Below are 17,977 nucleotides of genomic sequence, written 5' to 3' on the forward strand. Positions count from 1 at the left end.
TGTTCTTAAGCAAAACATGTCCCAATGGTGTTATAATAGCTTATTCGGGCCTGGAGAGCCTCAAACATGGTTAGGGCACCTCATGTGCTCCCAGTCTCCCTCACTGGCGGATCCAGAACTTTGGAGTGGGGGGGCGATTTTTTTCCAAACCCTAACCCTAACGCCCAGTAAACCCTAACCCTATGCGCAAACGTGCGTACATCATATATATATATATATATATATATATATATATTCGATATATGAGAATAAAATAAGACTGTTTCTCAATGTTCGGCGAAAAAAAAAACAGAACAAAAGTCATGTTGAGGCCTTTCTATTGCAAACTTGGGGGTCTGGGAGAGCGCTTTAAGCTTCTTCAGTGGGGTTCGGGGCGAAGCCCCGACACCCAAAAGCGTTTTCTTGCATTTTTCACTGCAGAAACGCATTCTCCTGACATCTACAGCTCATTATTCATCAGTGGGATGGGTTCGGGGCGAAGCCCCGACGCCAAAAGCTTTTTCTTGCATTTTTCACTGCAGAAACGCATTCTCATGACATCTACAGCTCATTATTTATTAGTGGGGTTTGGGGCGAAGCCCCGACTCCAAAAGCGTTGTCTTGCATTCTTCAATGCAGAAACGCATTCTCCTGACATCTACAGCTTTTTATTCATCAGTGAGGTTCGGGGCGAAGCCTCCACGCTAAAAGCGTTTTCTGGCATTCTTCACTGCAGTAACGCATAATAATGTGGAAAAATATTCTAATATGAATTTATAGTCCTTTAATACATTGCAAATACAACCGATTTGTTCTTTGAAAAGATAAGATACCCCACATATTTAGATTAAGGCTTTGAGGATCGCCGCCGAAAAAAAAAATTCGATTAATAATATTCAATAAAATTCAAGCAAAGATTTTGAGTTATAGTCCTAAATTTATTTAACTAGAAAAATATGAGATAGAGTAAAGGTTGGAAAAAGTCGACTAGGAAAAGATTATCTGGCTTTTGAACTCATCTCAACCGTGACTGTTATATTGAAAAATTTCGTTTGAATTATAACTTTTCCAAAGCAAAGTCTTTCTTAAAATAGTTATGATAAATTCATGTGAAATTACACAAACTCTCTCTGGAAAGGGGAATGGCGGTAAAATGAAAACGATTAATCCTCGCTCCTTTTTATCATTTCTGCTAATGATTGCATTTTGCATTAATGAATAGGGGTTGGGCGACTCGATATAAGAATTTACTTTATAGCATATATAAATTATATTAGTGACAGATTTTTTAAATTTTGTAATTTCTTACTATAATACAAAAAGAAAAAGTATTGGTTTGTCCGATGGGGGAAAGGTGATTGCATGTATCGCACTTCCACCTGTTTATATTATATAGATATTCGACTAATTTTGTTCACATACTATGATTTCTCCATAAAAGTAGGACCGCCCCCCCACTCAAAGGGTTTAGATTGGAAGGGCAGTAGAGGTATTCGCTCCTCCCCTTCCAATCGGCCAACAGGTGAAAGACATAATATAAAGACCGGTTAAAATACCAATAACAAGTTTTAATCATATAGATATTTAATTGATTCTGTTAGCAATATGTGATTTCTACGAATAAATAAGACCGCCCCCACAATCGAAAGTTATATGGTGGGGGGGGGGCGGATTGATGCCAACCCCACCAAATCGGCCAAAATACTAGAAGGGGGGGGGGGCGAATTAATCTAAAAATAGGTTGAAATATAAATAATTAGTATATATTATTAACATAAGTAATAAATTCGTATACAAATTTTGTGAATTCTATACTAAAATTCATCCGACCCCCTACCGCCCCCCCCCTGGATCCGCCAGTGGATTCCCTGGATTCTTTAGGAGTTGCTCCAGCACTGAAATCATTTTTTCCATTTCTGTCATTTGGATTGTAGCCAGAGCACGTGAAAACTCACATAATGTTTGGTAGATGGTGTTGTTCTCCCTGCTGGGAAAAAGAGTCTGTAATAGTGTTGACAGTCACATTTATGTGACTGGTACCTGCTGCATTGTTAACATGGTGCCATAATGTTGAATTATATCATGTGATGCCATGATGAAAGTTGTGATGTTGCTTGTTCAGGCTGTCTTGAGGTAAACTATGGATGACTGTTGAATTACTCAACCAATTACTCTGCAAGCGTTTGGGTATTATTGTTCGGGTGTATTCCGTGTAGTTGATCAACAATCCAGACAAAACAAGACATCGGTTTTAACAAGTAAAGAGATGTAGTCAACGCTGAAGAACAATGTAACATATATTTATTCTAAGAAAAGGCCACAGTAAACGTCTCTGTCACTAAACACGTCGTTACCCTAGAGGATTATATCGCTAACTGATTTTCCGGTCTCTAACCCAACATATCCCAAACATCACTAGTCCCGTTCAATATGCGTCTTCTATGGTGCGTCGCTAGATAACTAATCTATATAAATAAGGTGTCTAACAGATTCCTCCCCTCCCTTGAAAAAAAATATGTCAATATTTTTCCACTACTGTCAAGTCTTACAAGGGCATTTGCAATTTAAGGGGAAGACAACAAACATAAAATCTTGACATCTATAGTTGACCTCAAGACAGCCTGAACAAGCAACATCACGCAGTGTTAATATGGAGAGGGTTACAGCCCAGGACTTTTTGGGTTCCACGACAATTCGTTCACTGACATTTCGTTCACCGACAAATCGTTCACGACTTTTCGTTCACGCGACTATTCGTTCACCAGACATTTCGTTCACCAGACAATTCGTTCACGCGACATATCGCTCACGGACTATTCGCTCACAGACAACTTGTTCACCGACAACTTGTTCACCGACAGTTGGTTCACGACAAATCGTTCACGCGACTAATCGTTCACGAACAATTCGTTCACAGACAAATTGTTCACATACAAATCGTTCACTGGATATTTCCAAAAACAAAAAAATTGCTAGAGATCGGGCCTAATCCGAAATTCTTTGTAAATTTTTGTTTATTTGTTGTTAATATTTTGTTAACGAGGACAGTATGTAAATAAAAGTTATACTTAAAAGAAAAAAGAGATCTTACAAGCAAGCTGAAACATTTAAATGGGACCTACTTTACTATAGGTAACATTTTTACTTTCAACATGAAGGCCTTCTTTTACACTCATGTCCGTCATGTAGTCTTGTTCGACCTACCCATATTTGCTTATCTTCTTAATAGCGGTCCAGATGTTTAATTTACATACCCATTTTATTGATATCTTATTAACAAAAACAAATCTTATATTATATAATACAGACGTTTCTTCAAAAAAGATGATTACGTCCTACGCGTCATGCATTCTGCCAAGTCACTGGTTTTCCTGGCTAGCTCAGACACACTAGTATTTTTTCCACAATCCTTTCAGTGTTTTTACGAGAGATAATTTAGATTTTTAACAATGGTACTAGATTTGGTGCAATATATGGTTTCACTGTTCAACTCTGAACGTCACATACTAGATACAGATCTAAGGTTAATATTTATCAATTAAGACATCTAAGAAAAAAAAAAAACTAATTACATATAAAACACTAGGAAATATTTTGGTTCCCTATCAAAAAATTATAATTTATTGCAAAACAACAAAATAAAAATGTTTCAATAAATTTGTTATTGAAGTCAAAGCAATCAAATTAGTCTACCAATGGGTGGTCACATAAAGAAACAAGTTAACTAAAATAAAAATAAAATAAAACTTCTTTTAAACTTGATGGAAAGTACTATACTAGTGTCTAGTAGATATTTTCAATGTTAACAGATTGAACATGTGTTTAGGCAATGTCCAATAAAGTTTTATGACTTCCAGAGGAGCCTGTCTGTCTAGCACTCAACTAGGTGTTAACTAGAGTATCCAGATGAATAGGTAGATTCCCGGTAGATGAAAAAAAAGAAGGGGGTGTAAAGGTATATTAAAGGTGAAAGTAAAAATGTTACCTATAGTAAAGTGAGGGCCCGTTTACATTTTTCAGCTAGCTTGTAAGATCTTTTTTTATATTTTTTTTTATTTTAAGTATAATTTTTACCACATTCTGTCCTCATTAACAAAATATTTACAACAACAACGAAATTAAATAAACTCGGATTAGACTTAGACCTGATCTCTAGAAATTTTTTGCATTTGGAAATAATAGCTAAAAAAGTTTTAATGTAAATAAATTAAACACGCGACGAGAACATATAATATAAACAATATGTTACTATCCAGTGAACGATTTGTCTGTGAACAATTTGTCCGTGCCGTGAACGAATAGTCGCGTGAACGATTTGTCGCGTGAACGATTTGTCGTGAACCAACTGTCGGTGAACAAGTTGTCGGTGAACAAGTTGTCTGTGAGCGAATAGTCCGTGAGCGAATAGTCGTGTGAACGAATAGTCGGGTGAACGAAATGTCTGGTGAACGAATAGTCGCGTGAACGAAAAGTCGTGAACGATTTGTCGGTGAACGAAATGTCAGTGAACGAATTGTCGTGTCCCCGACTTTTTGTAAGCCTTTAATACAAGTTTCAAGCAAAAGAAATTTACTTACAACAGTGTCACCGAAACTAGTCTTTTCATCAATCTCTCTGGAAAGAAATGTAAAAAATCAAGAGTTTTATATGTACACCATTATTATAATTATAGGGCGCTATACATTAAAAGGTCTGACCTTTTCGAAAGTATGTGTTACAAGTTTTAGTTTTAAAAAGTCAAATCGTGACTCTATTTCCTTATATAAAACTCAGAAAAAAAATCGTTTTTAATTGTTCACTAGCAAGGTACACAGTTTGAACAAGAAAAGGGAACAAAATAACAAAAAGATGAAGGGCTTAGTTTCTGAATGATATAAAGAAACATGAACATAGAATAGAAGCATAATTATACTTTAAATCTATGAGATCTTATCATAAAAACAAATTTTGTAGTAAAGATTTTTTTAAATGTCAAGTTTTTTAAAATAGTAAAATTTATGGACACTTAGGCCAATATGAGCAGACGAATACAAGATTACAAAGAGGCGGCCCCCATCAAATTCACCAATTGACCGAGTCAGAAACCCCATTGACAACGAAAAACATGCTGAGAATTACCTCCCTTAGAGCACGTGAGAGGAAGCGAGCAGTGAGTCTTAAGGTTGCCTTGTCCCCGTACAAGGACAGCCTTTGTGTCGGCCATGAACCAGTATTCTCTCTATCTATACCTTGTCCCAATCGTCCTTCGTGCAGAACTCTGCATTCGTAAAGAATGTGGTCTATTGTTTCATCGTCCTCCGTGCAATGGCGACACCGTGTGTCGTAGTTCTCCTTCCATCGTCCGAGGTCAGCACCAATTGGACAGTGTCCGACTCGGAACTGGGCTAGGACCGCCTGTTCCGCACGATTCAATTGCCACCATGCATCCCCTTTGTCTGGTCTACTCATTGCCCTGTGAAGCTCACGTCCCTTGTCCGAAGAATCCCAGCCGTCGTGCCAAAGTGTCAACATGCGCTGGTTGACTAGGGATCGTACACTTTCATACGTGCACGGTTCATCATGTTCGAGCGCCGTTGCGGCCGCGTTTTTCGCGAGCTGGTCAGCCAATGTGGCTGACCACCCCACAATGGGCGGGCACCCATTGCAAAGTAACGTTCACGCCGAATCGTAGGGACGCCCTCCGACGTTAGGACGTCCCATACCCTTCTAGCACCTTCATCAAGCCCTTCTTAGGCCTCTAGTGCGGCCACCGAGTCCGTGAAAAGAACTATGTCGTTCGCTGACACAGTCCCGTTGCGTACTTTCATTGCCACTCAGTCCAGTGCTTGGAACATTGCTTCGAGTTCAGCCTCGAGGCTGCTTTTCTGCTGACAGGATCCACTGAGCTCACCAATGGACCAGGAATATTTAAGCCTTAGTCTTGTTTTGAATGTTTAATGTAATACAATTTTAAAAAATCATAAAAGCTAACTAACTTCGTCTTTGATAAGACTCTTCTAACTCTTCTGGATTGACTAGAGTAGCGATAACTGTTCCAGCATGGAAACCTCCCAGACAGTGATGTCTCTCCCATCAACTTTCTTCAATTATGTTCCAATAAGCACGATTACTAGTTATACCTTTTTTTTTACCCAAAACAGTGAGCTGATTACCCACTTTTATTGATCTTTACTCAAATGTAAAATGAGCGTCAATTTTATTATAAGATCCCACTGTTTATGACATTTATTCAATTGACTTAACATCACCTGAACAGGTTTCTTTGGTTACACTTTAAGACAGAAATGGTATAATGTTGTGTTGTGTCAATTGAACTTAAACTACCATCTAAATGTTTCTAGGCATATTTGGGTGTATATCTAGAGATTTTAATTATCTTCTCAAATGTGTTTGCTTTATCAATATATAATTTTTCTAACTTGGTAGTCTCCTCCAAAATGATGTCACTCGGTGAGGACCGCCCCACCCTACTGACGCCACTGCTCCCAGATACATACCGCTCTCCAACAATTTCGATTAATATTTTGGAGTAGACGGGATAGGAAATTTTAAAAAATGAGCCCGCACAACTAACCGGTTTTCCATGCGTGCACTATTACCAGAAGTAGCATGGGCGTAGCCAGGTTTTTTATTCGGTCGGGGAGAGCCACTATTTATATTATATGTGTGTATAAATAAAATATGTGTGTGTTTGTGTGTGTACGTAATGAACCTTTATTAAATTTGTTTCTTTATTCTGTCGAAAGACGTTTATTGTACTCAGTTTCTTCCTGTAGTTAATGAAAAGACTGTAGACACCCCACCTCTTGCCCGCCCCCCCCCCCCAAACGAGGTTTGGTTCGGAGTCCCGCCTTCAAGCACTATTTCTAGTATTTTAAAACGAAAATGCATAATTTGAGGCAGTGGCGTCACTATGGCGTGCGGGGGGGGGGGAGGGCCGCACCGGACGACACCCACCAGGGGTGACACCCAAGTCGGAAAAAATGCACTTTTCCAAATACAACTTTTAAAATAAAAAAATACTATCTCGAATGTCTCTAACAGTTTAGTATCAACATGTCCAAACCTTTTTAATTTAATTCTATTTGACTTGTAATCTTCGGACAATGAGAAAAATAATGCGTTGTAGAAGCCAGGAGAAAGAATTTTTGAAGCTCAGAAATGTATAAAAAGAGTAAGCTACTTTTGTGGCCCAATCCAATACTAGAAGGAACAGGAGTGGTGAAAGAAGACATCCCTGTTTGACTCCTGTTGTGACTGGAAATTCCTCTGACAGTTTGCCCCAGTGGGCTACTTGACAGGTGAAACCATCATAAAAGTTTTGGATTATTGTTATTATTTTATTTAGAATCCCATAATGTCTCATTACAGTCCAGTTAGATTCTCTATCGATACTATCAAAGGCCTTTTCAAAGTCGACAAATGTTGCATAGAAAAGAGATTGCCATTCGACACATTGTTCTACAATTATTCTTAGTGTTGCTATTTGGTCAGCACAAGATCTCCCTTTTCTGAATCCGGCCTGTTCAGGTGTTTATCACACGTTTCCTTTATTCTGTTTATCAAGATTATGCTGAAAACATTGCTTGGTACCGACAGCCACTTCTAGCATTGTGATAGATTTCCACTCTTTGGTACTTTTAATTAGCAAGCCCCCTTTCCCTTCACAAGGAAGTTTCTGTTAACCAAATTTTGTTGAATAGTTTAGTCAACTATTTCACGTCTTCCTTCTTTTGGGACTTCGGGTGGTATGTTGTCAACTCCTGCTGCTTTACCTGTCTTCATTTGTCTGAGTGCATTCCATATTTCTTCTGTTGTTATTTCTCCCATGTTTATGCCTAGTGTTGGTCCTACATTTAGATTCGCTGGATTTAGTGGTTTGGGTCTATTGAGCACTTCTTGAAAATATTCTTTCCATCTTTCAAGCTGTACATTTATTGAAGAAAGTAGTTTTCCATGTTTGTCTCGAACGGGAACATTGCAATTAACCTTTTTAGTACTAACAAGTTTGGTGATTTTGCACAGTTGTTTAATATCTCCTTTACATGCTGCTTCCTCCATCTGTTCTGTGAGACTATTATAGAATGATCGTTTGTCCTGTCTAAGCATTTTAGTGACTGTTTCGGAATCTTGTTTTCGCTAGGTTAACTGCCTGTTTAGCGCATTTCCTCTCTTCGATTAATTTCCATGCCTCATCACTAATCCACTGTTTTTTCTTCTTAGAGTTAAGGCTTAGTACTTCATTGCAAGTCTCAATAATATTTATTTTTTTTGAAATTTTGCCAATTCCAAGAGCGAAGTTAAGAAAGGTTACACATTTCTATCAGTGGCTGGGCTCCATTAATAAACTGCAGTGACTAGTCATCTGCCGAAATTGAAAAACACTAAATGTGGCTCAACAAAGATGGCTAAGACAGATTTTAGGAGTCAGCAATAGAGATCGTGTCTAAATCAAGAAACCCTATGCCGAACTGGGAGTCGACTCCTTAGTAAGTTATGAAAGAGCGTCGCATGAGTTTTGCGGACCATTTTTTTCGACAAAATGAATTACACATAATAAGAGTTGCGATGACAACCTAGTACAACTTGGCGCCACACTTTCATGGAGGTCCTTAGAACAGGTGGGAAGAGGCTTCAGACATTGGCAGTGACAGATTTTTGTGGAAACAGCTTGCCGCGAAATGCATTGAACGGCGAGGGAGGGTGTAAGTCAGTAAAAATAGCACATTAGGTTTTGCATTTTGTTGGCTTTCAATATTGCTTGGCGGTGGAGCTTCGCCCCGCGCTGGGGGAGCGCAGATCCCTTTGCTGGCAATGGCGGGGAGTCTACAATTTTTCCACTAACTCTAGGAAGAACATGTTCTAGGACACAATAAACGTTTCCCGAAAGAATGAAGGGTCAGAATGTAATAAAGATTCATTATGTTCACATACACACAAAATACATACATACATATATATAAATTTCGTATGAGTTCTAATTTTTTTCAAAACAAAGTCTTTCGTAAAATAACTAAGATAAATTCGTAAGCAATTACTTAAACTCTGTCGCCATTTTGGCTATTATGTTTTAAAACCTCATCTTTTCGTCTAGAAATGGAAGGAACGGTAGAGTGAAAACGTTAATCCTCGCTCCTTTTTATAATTTCTGCTAATGATTGCATTTGCATTAAAGAATAGGGGATGAGGGTGATCCATAAAAGAATTTAATTTATAGCATATATAAATTATATTAGTGACATTTTTTTTCATTTTCTAATTTCTTAACTAAAATACAAAAAGAAAAAAGTATTGGTTTGTCCGAGGGGCGGAAGGTGATTGCATGTATCGCCGCTCCCACCTGGTACAATCCTTTTTCATTTTATATTTACTAATGATAGAATGTTATATCAGAGTGTGTATGCGACATAATATACAAATGGGATACAACATCAATATGTAGCTCACATTATATAAATATTCAACCAATTTTGTTCAAAACTATGATTTCTCCATAAAAATAGGACCGCCCTCCCCATTCAGAGGGCTATAGTGGGGAGGGCAGCAGAAGCAATCGCACCCCCCCCCAACCTCATCGAATCGGCTAAGATACCAGAAGTGTAGCGACATAATATAAAAATGATATTGTAATTCAACTAATTTTGTTCACAAACTATGATTTCTATTAAAAGAATTTTTATATATATACTTGATATCAGACACGATATTGGTAAACTAAATTAAAACCATAGCTTGTTTTCAAATATTGTGGTACTTTTCAGAAAATTTTGACCAGAAATATTTTTGGTTGTTCTTTTATTGTATCTTTTTTCAAATTTGAGAGTCTAAATCTAGACCCCTTTTAAATTCATAGTGATTATATAGAATTTATTTTGCTGCCAAAAAAAAACAACTAATAAAAATCTCTTTTTTTTTGCATTTAAATTAAGAGATTAATCCACCTTCTAGTTAATTATTCCAGTAATTCGTGTAACACCTAGTCCGGCCTCGGGGAACAACGGAATAATCTTTAAAATACGCTGCTTTAGCTTATGCATAATAAGACTCAGTTTGTTTTACATTCATTGTATGGAAGTGTGTAAAAGTTGTCTGAAGGCTTATTATAATGCGTTTTAGTTGTTTAAAAGTATAAAAGTGTGCTTTAAATGTTTATAAAGCATAAAGGTGTTTTTAAAAGAACCAAAATTTAACTAATTTATTAATAGGTATTATGAAAACAATGTACGTTTGAAAGAAACAAAATTGCTGTAAAGTCTGTTCTAAATATTCCTTTCTTTTTTGTTAATTTTGCACTTAAAATAATGTTTTAATAACAGAAGAATAATTTACCTTAATCAATAAAACCTGTTATTTCAAACTAGTAAAATCATTGCTTTTAGACCGATTTACCAAATTCTATCACTTATTAGCTATTAGGACAAAGCTAGTTTAATGGCAAAGATAAATAACAACATATACAAAATGTATGATCAAGCGCCACAATTATTAAAAATACCGGTATTTCTTAATGTAGCCAATATGTTGAAAATAAGTTAAAGCACTCACCCAGAGACATTGGCTTTTTCAGTGAAAATTCTTAATAAAAACTCCCCTTCATAATGAGGGTAAAATGTTGAAGGCACGATTACATAAGAGCCTGGAGGCAGTTTAATTCTTGAACATTTTTCTCTTATGTTAGTAAAATTTGAGCACTGTAATGATCGATTGTATTTAAAAAAGTTCATATCTAGAGGTCCACAATTGGGATTTTCAAGCTGAAATAACAATTAAACAAGAAAAACATAAACAAAAATAATTTTAATAAAGCTTATATGAAGTTTAATAGTATTAATTCAGTCATGTCATTAAATTTGTACTAGATCTAGGCCAAGAACATAATCTGTTTTTGTTTAGCGTTATTTCATGCCTTAAGCTTTCTCAATACGCTATGATCCTATCACTTGTCTGAACCAGTAAGGAATCTGGGCAGTGAAGAAAGAAATGGATATCTAGGTGAAATTAACCGTGATTGCTTTTTAAAACCATTTTTAAAGGGGGGAACGACCTGAATTCGAACTCATTGCACACGCCACCTCAAGCCGACATACTAACCGCTATTGTTTGTTTCAAACTTACTTTAAAGCGGTGACATACAAAAGGGACACATTCAGCGTATACCAGCACTTCAGTACAATTTCTCTCCCTTGTTTGAGATAGCAAACAAAATAATTAACTACCAATAGTTTGTTAACTAATTGTTAATTTTTTAAAATGATTCTTGTGTTGTCAGCTACAAGGTACTGATTTTGAAAATTTCATCTTGATCTAAGATTGCATGTCATAGAAATAACGTTTACAGACTTTTACCAGACAGACACACAGAGTGGGAGGCACCGTGGCTTAGCGGTGAAGTGCTTGGCTTCCAAACCGGTTTCCCAGGTTCGACTCCTGGTGAAGACTGATTTTTATTTTGGGATCATTGAGCGCTTCTGAGCCTCTAATGGGTACATGACATTAGTCGTGGAAAAGTAAAGGCGGCTGGCCGTTGTGCTGGCCACAGGACAACCTCGTAAACCGTGGCCACATGACAACCTCGTAAACCGTGGCCACAGGACAACCTCGTAAACCGTGGCCACATGACAACCTCGTAAACCGTGACCACAGGACAACCTCGTAAACCGTGACCACAGGACAACCTCGTAAACCGTGGCCACATGACAACCTCGTAAACCGTGGCCACATGACAACCTCGTGAACCGTGACCACAGGACAACCTCGTAAACCGTGACCACAGGACAACCTCGTAAACCGTGACCACAGGACAACCTCGTAAACCGTGACCACAGGACAACCTGTACTTACTTACATAAAGAGTGAGTTGACATAAACAATGTAAAAAAGACAACCTCGTAAACCGTGGCCACAGGACAACCTCGTAAACCGTGGCCACAGGACAACCTCGTAAACCGTGGCCACAGGACAACCTGTACTTACTTACATAAAGAGTGAGTTGACATAAACAATGTAAAAAAGACAACCTCGTAAACCGTGGCCACAGGACAACCTCGTAAACCGTGGCCACAGGACAACCTCGTAAACCGTGACCACAGGACAACCTGTACTTACTTACATAAAGAGTGAGTTGACATAAACAATGTAAAAAAGACAACCTCGTAAACCGTGACCACAGGACAACCTCGTAAACCGTGGCCACAGGACAACCTCGTAAACCGTGGCCACATGACAACCTCGTAAACCGTGACCACAGGACAACCTCGTAAACCGTGGCCACATGACAACCTCGTAAACCGTGGCCACATGACAACCTCGTAAACCGTGGCCACATGACAACCTCGTAAACCGTGACCACAGGACAACCTCGTAAACCGTGACCACAGGACAACCTCGTAAACCGTGACCACAGGACAACCTCGTAAACCGTGACCACAGGACAACCTCGTAAACCGTGACCACAGGACAACCTCGTAAACCGTGACCACAGGACAACCTCGTAAACCGTGACCACAGGACAACCTGTACTTACTTACATAAAGAGTGAGTTGACATAAACAATGTAAAAAAGACATTATATTTTTTTACTTAAAGTTATGTACTAATATTAATTTTTAAAAAAATATTGTAATATAAAACTAGAGTTTTTTAGATAGCATTGGAAAAAAAACGACACCTACACCAGCATTCAGCCTTTAGTTATGCCAGTATATAAATAGATTAACGTTATTTTAAATTTTAAGAAAAAGAAGTAAAGTATCACATGATAATCGGAAAGCTGACGTAAAAGTCATTTGTTTCTACGGCTGACAGGATGACTCCGATTGTTTGTTGTAAGAGGAGGCCATTTATTGACTTAAGTACTGTTTGGTGTAAGAGGAGGCCATTTATTGACTTAAGTACTGTTTGGTGTAAGAGGAGGCCATTTATTGACTTAAGTACTGTTTGGTGTAAGAGGCCATGTATTGACTTAAGTACTGTTTGGTGTAAGAGGCCATGTATTGACTTAAGTACTGTTTGCTGTAAGAGGCTATGTATTGACTTAAGTACTGTTTGGTGTAAGAGGCTATGTATTAACTTAAGTACTGTTTGGTGTAAGAGGCTATGTATTGACTTAAGTACTGTTTGGTGTAAGAGGCTATGTATTGACTTAAGTACTGTTTGGTGTAAGAGGCCATGTATTGACTTAAGTACTGTTTGGTGTAAGAGGAGGCCATGTATTGACTTAAGTACTGTTTGGTGTAAGACGAGGCCATTTATTGACTTAAGTACTGTTTGGTGTAAGAGGCCATGTATTGACTTAAGTACTGTTTGCTGTAATAGGCCATGTATTAAATTAAGTACTGTTTGCTGTAAGAGGCCATGTATTGACTTAGGTAAAAGTCATTTGTTTCTACGGCTGACAGGATGACTCCGATTGTTTGTTGTAAGAGGAGGCCATTTATTGACTTAAGTACTGTTTGGTGTAAGAGGATGCCATTTATTGACTTAAGTACTGTTTGGTGTAAGAGGAGGCCATTTATTGACTTAAGTACTGTTTGGTGTAAGAGGCCATGTATTGACTTAAGTACTGTTTGGTGTAAGAGGCCATGTATTGACTTAAGTACTGTTTGCTGTAAGAGGCTATGTATTGACTTAAGTACTGTTTGGTGAAAGAGGCCATGTATTGACTTAAGTACTGTTTGCTGTAATAGGCCATGTATTGACTTAAGTACTGTTTGCTGTAAGAGGCCATGCATTGACTTAAGTACTGTTTGGTGTAAGAGGCCATGTATTGACTTAAGTACTGTTTGGTGTAAGAGGCTATGTATTGACTTAAGTACTGTTTGGTGTAAGAGGCTATGTATTAACTTAAGTACTGTTTGGTGTAAGAGGAGGCCATGTATTGACTTAAGTACTGTTTGGTGTAAGACGAGGCCATTTATTGACTTAAGTACTGTTTGGTGTAAGAGGCCATGTATTGACTTAAGTACTGTTTGCTGTAATAGGCCATGTATTAAATTAAGTACTGTTTGCTGTAAGAGGCCATGTATTGAGTTAGGTACTGTTTGGTGTAAGAGGAGCCCATATATTGACTTAAGTACTATTTGGAGTAAGAGGCTATGTATTGACTTAAGTACTGTTTGGTGTAAGAGGAGGCCATTTATTGACTTAAGTACTGTTTGGAGTAAGAGGAGGCCATGTATTGACTTAAGTACTGTTTGGAGTAAAAGGAGGCCATGTTTTGACTTAAGTACTGTTTGGAGTAAGAAGAGGCCATGTATTAATCTAAGTACTGTTTGGTGTAAGAGGAGGCCATGCATTGACTTAAGTATTGTTTGGAGTAAGAGGAGGCCATGTATTGACTTAAGTACTGTTTGGAGTAAGAGGAGGCCATGTATTGACTTAAGTACTGTTTGGAGTAAAAGGAGGCCATGTTTTGACTTAAGTACTGTTTGGAGTAAGAAGAGGCCATGTATTAATCTAAGTACTGTTTGGTGTAAGAAGAGGCCATGCATTGACTTAAGTACTGTTTGGTGTAAGAGGAGGCCATTTATTGACTTAAGTACTGTTTGGAGTAAGAGGAGGCCATGTATTGACTTAAGTACTGTTTGGAGTAAAAGGAGGCCATGTTTTGACTTAAGTACTGTTTGGAGTAAGAAGAGGCCATGTATTAATCTAAGTACTGTTTGGTGTAAGAGGAGGCCATGCATTGACTTAAGTATTGTTTGGAGTAAGAGGAGGCCATGTATTGACTTACGTACTGTTTGGAGTAAGAGGAGGCCATGTATTGACTTAAGTACTGTTTGGTGTAAGAGGAGGCCATGTATTGACTTAAGTACTGTTTGGTGTAAGAGGAGGCCATGTATTGACTTAAGTACTGTTTGGTGTAAGAGGAGGCCATGTATTGACTTAAGTACTGTTTGGTGTAAGAGGAGGCCATGTATTGACTTAAGTACTGTTTGGAGTAAGAGGCTATGTATTGACTTAAGTACTGTTTGGTGTAAGAGGAGGACATTTATTGACTTAAGTACTGTTTGGTGTAAGAGGAGGCCATTTATTGACTTAAGTACTGTTTGGAGTAAAAGGAGGCCATGTTTTGACTTAAGTACTGTTTGGAGTAAGAAGAGGCCATGTATTAACTTAAGTACTGTTTGGTGTAAGAGGAGGCCATGCATTGACTTAAGTATTGTTTGGAGTAAGAGGAGGCCATGTATTGACTTAAGTACTGTTTGGAGTAAGAGGAGGCCATGTATTGACTTAAGTACTGTTTGGTGTAAGAGGAGGCCATGTATTGACTTAAGTACTGTTTGGAGTAAGAGGCCATGTATTGACTTAAGTACTGTTTGGTGTAAGAGGAGGCCATGTATTGACTTAAGTACTGTTTGGAGTAAGAGGCTATGTATTGACTTAAGTACTGTTTGGTGTAAGAGGAGGCCATTTATTGACTTAAGTACTGTTTGGTGTAAGAGGAGGCCATTTATTGACTTAAGTACTGTTTGGAGTAAGAAGAGGCCATGTATTGACTTAAGTATTGTTTGGAGTAAGAGGAGGCTATGTATTGACTTAAGTATTGTTTGGAGTAAGAGGCCATGTATTTACTTAAGTACTGTTTGGAGTAAGATGCTATGTATTGACTTAAGTACTGATTGGTGTAAGAGGAGGCCATGTATTGACTTAAGTACTGTTTGGAGTAAGATGCCATGTATTGACTTAATTACTGTTTGGTGTAAGAGGAGGCCATGTATTGATTTAAAGTACTGTTTAGTCTAATATGAGATGTTGTTATAAATGCTTGTCATCTCTCCACTTTTAGTGGGTAAGTTCATTATACTTTTATCTCAATATTTTGGATTGTTGCAATTGTAGAGGATATTGTTTAATTGTTAGAATTAGACTTTATCGTTTGTTACAATATTATTGTTTTAGGGCAGTGTCAGTGTGGCTTGAAACCTTGTATATTAACTATGTATCGTCAAGAAGATAAAGTTGGTATGAGTCAAGACGTGAGAAACTATCAATTGTAGCGCGAGAGGCAGTTGAGCCATACATTTTCAGATCATTGAGCTACGACATCAATAATGGAAGAGTAACCTATATTCCTAAAACAAGGCTTTATTAAACTAGAACGACACATGAACTGACGAAAGAGACTTGGACAGTAGCACACTAAATGTTGTGAACACATTCTCACGACGTTACACAACAAACATAAACAAATAATAACTATTTCACCCATGGGCGTAGCCAGGGGGGTTGGGGTTCAACCTCCCCCCCTCCCAAATGAAATCCCCCAGCAGGTGGGATCGGAATTTAGTGACTGATTTTTTGCTTTAATTTATTTTATGTGAGATTTTAATACTAAGCCATTACTTGCCCCAGCGCAACCAAGGGGGTCTTGAGTTTAAAACCCCTTACCAAGGGAGTTTGCAGTTTAATCCCCCTCTTCTATAAAACTAAAACAAAAAAAAATAATGCGAACGACAATCTCCATATTCCAAGAGCATAGCTAAGGAAGATAAAACTCGCTCTTCAATATAAGACTTACCATTCATCAGTCACCAGTTTCTATGAGCATTGCCAAGAGTTTTTTTTGTGTTTAACCCCCCCCCCCCCCTCCAGAGGGTTTGCAGCTAAAAAAATACCTCTTCAATATAAAAAAGAGCAAATTACGCACTAAAAATGATATAAGCGTAGCCAAAGGAGGTTTTGAGTTTAAACTCCCACCAGCGGGGTTTAAAGCTTTAAAAAATACCTTATCAATATTAAAAAAAGAAAATTACACACTCAAATTGCTATGAGCGTAGCCAAAGGGGTTTTGAGTTTAAACCCCCCTTCATCGGGGTTTGAAAAGCAAAAAAATACCTCTTCAATTTATAAAATATCAAATTACACACTCATAATGCTATTTGCGTAGCCAAAGGGGATTTTGAGTAAACCCCCCTTTTTTCAGAGGGGTTTAATGCTGAAAAATACCTCTTCAAAATAAAAAAATAAGCAAGTTACACAATAAAAATTCTATGAGCGTAGCCAAACCAAGGGTGGTTTTGAGTAAAAATTACCCTCAACCAGAGGTGTTTTTTTGTCAGTTTAAAAAACCTCCAGATGGTTTTGAGATTAAAATCCCCTACATAGAGTTTTGAGTTTGAAAACTTCTCTCTTCAATATTATTATAAGGCAATTTACAGTCACCAGAGATTTTTTAGTTTATCCCCCCCCCCAACAAATGATTTTTCACGATAAAACTTCCCTTTTCGATATAAAATCTAAAGCAAACTACAGTCACCAAATTCCAAGAGCGTAGTCAAGAGAGGTTACACGTTTCTACCAGTGGCTGGGCTCCATTAATAAAGTGGAGTGACTAGTCATCTGCCGAAATTGAAAAGCACAAAATGTGGCTCAACAATGATGGCTAAGACAGATTTTAGGAGTCAGTTATAGAGATTGGGTCTAAATCAAGGAAATCCTATGCCGAACTGGGAGTCGACCCCTTAGTATGGTTGTGAAACAGCGTCTCATGAGTTTTTCGGGACATGTTCTCCGACAAAAAGAATTACGCATAATAAGAGTTGCGATGACATCTGTCGTGCGCGTGTGAAGTTTTTTTTGTGTTTCATATTTGTGTTTTATCGTATAGGAAGTAGTTTATATTAGGTGCGTTTTGTTGTCTAGAATATTGTGTATGTGTGTGTTTACGTCATCGTTAATTCTTGCTAGAGAGAGAGAGCGTCTTTTACTAGCTGGGTAGCTGGTTTTCTGTTTCCCCGTTGTAAGGATACGTAAGTACATAGTTTTATTAAGTAGGCTAATCTTTCGGTACGGATGTCGCTATTGAAAAGTTCTTTGTTGTAGCGGCATCGCTAGATCTTGGTTTTCTTTTAGTTTCAGGGTGTTAGGCTTGGGGCTATAGAAAAGTGTCGCCTTTCCGCCCTTGGAGCCGTATCGTTAGCTATCGTAGTTGGAAGCGGATGAGGTTGATGTTCTGTAGGGCGCCGAGATGGAGGTGAGTGCGGAAGGTGTGTTATTG

The 17,977-nt window shown here is 38.0% G+C and overlaps 1 protein-coding gene across 1 annotated transcript in view; it reads right to left on the reverse strand.

Annotated features, from left to right (window-relative positions):
• LOC129925296 (calpain-B-like) overlaps positions 1 to 17,977 on the reverse strand; it is a 90,565-nt gene that overhangs the window by 14,874 nt on the left and 57,714 nt on the right. The window contains exons 11-12 of the mRNA XM_056024823.1: positions 10,525 to 10,733; positions 4,557 to 4,593 (exon numbers count right to left, since the gene is read on the reverse strand). Of these exons, the coding sequence (XP_055880798.1) occupies positions 4,557 to 4,593; positions 10,525 to 10,733 (246 nt within the window). The remainder of the gene's footprint in view (positions 1 to 4,556; positions 4,594 to 10,524; positions 10,734 to 17,977) is intronic.

This window comes from Biomphalaria glabrata, chromosome 3 (genome assembly GCF_947242115.1).
Source record: "Biomphalaria glabrata chromosome 3, xgBioGlab47.1, whole genome shotgun sequence".
Lineage (NCBI taxonomy): Eukaryota > Metazoa > Mollusca > Gastropoda > Planorbidae > Biomphalaria > Biomphalaria glabrata.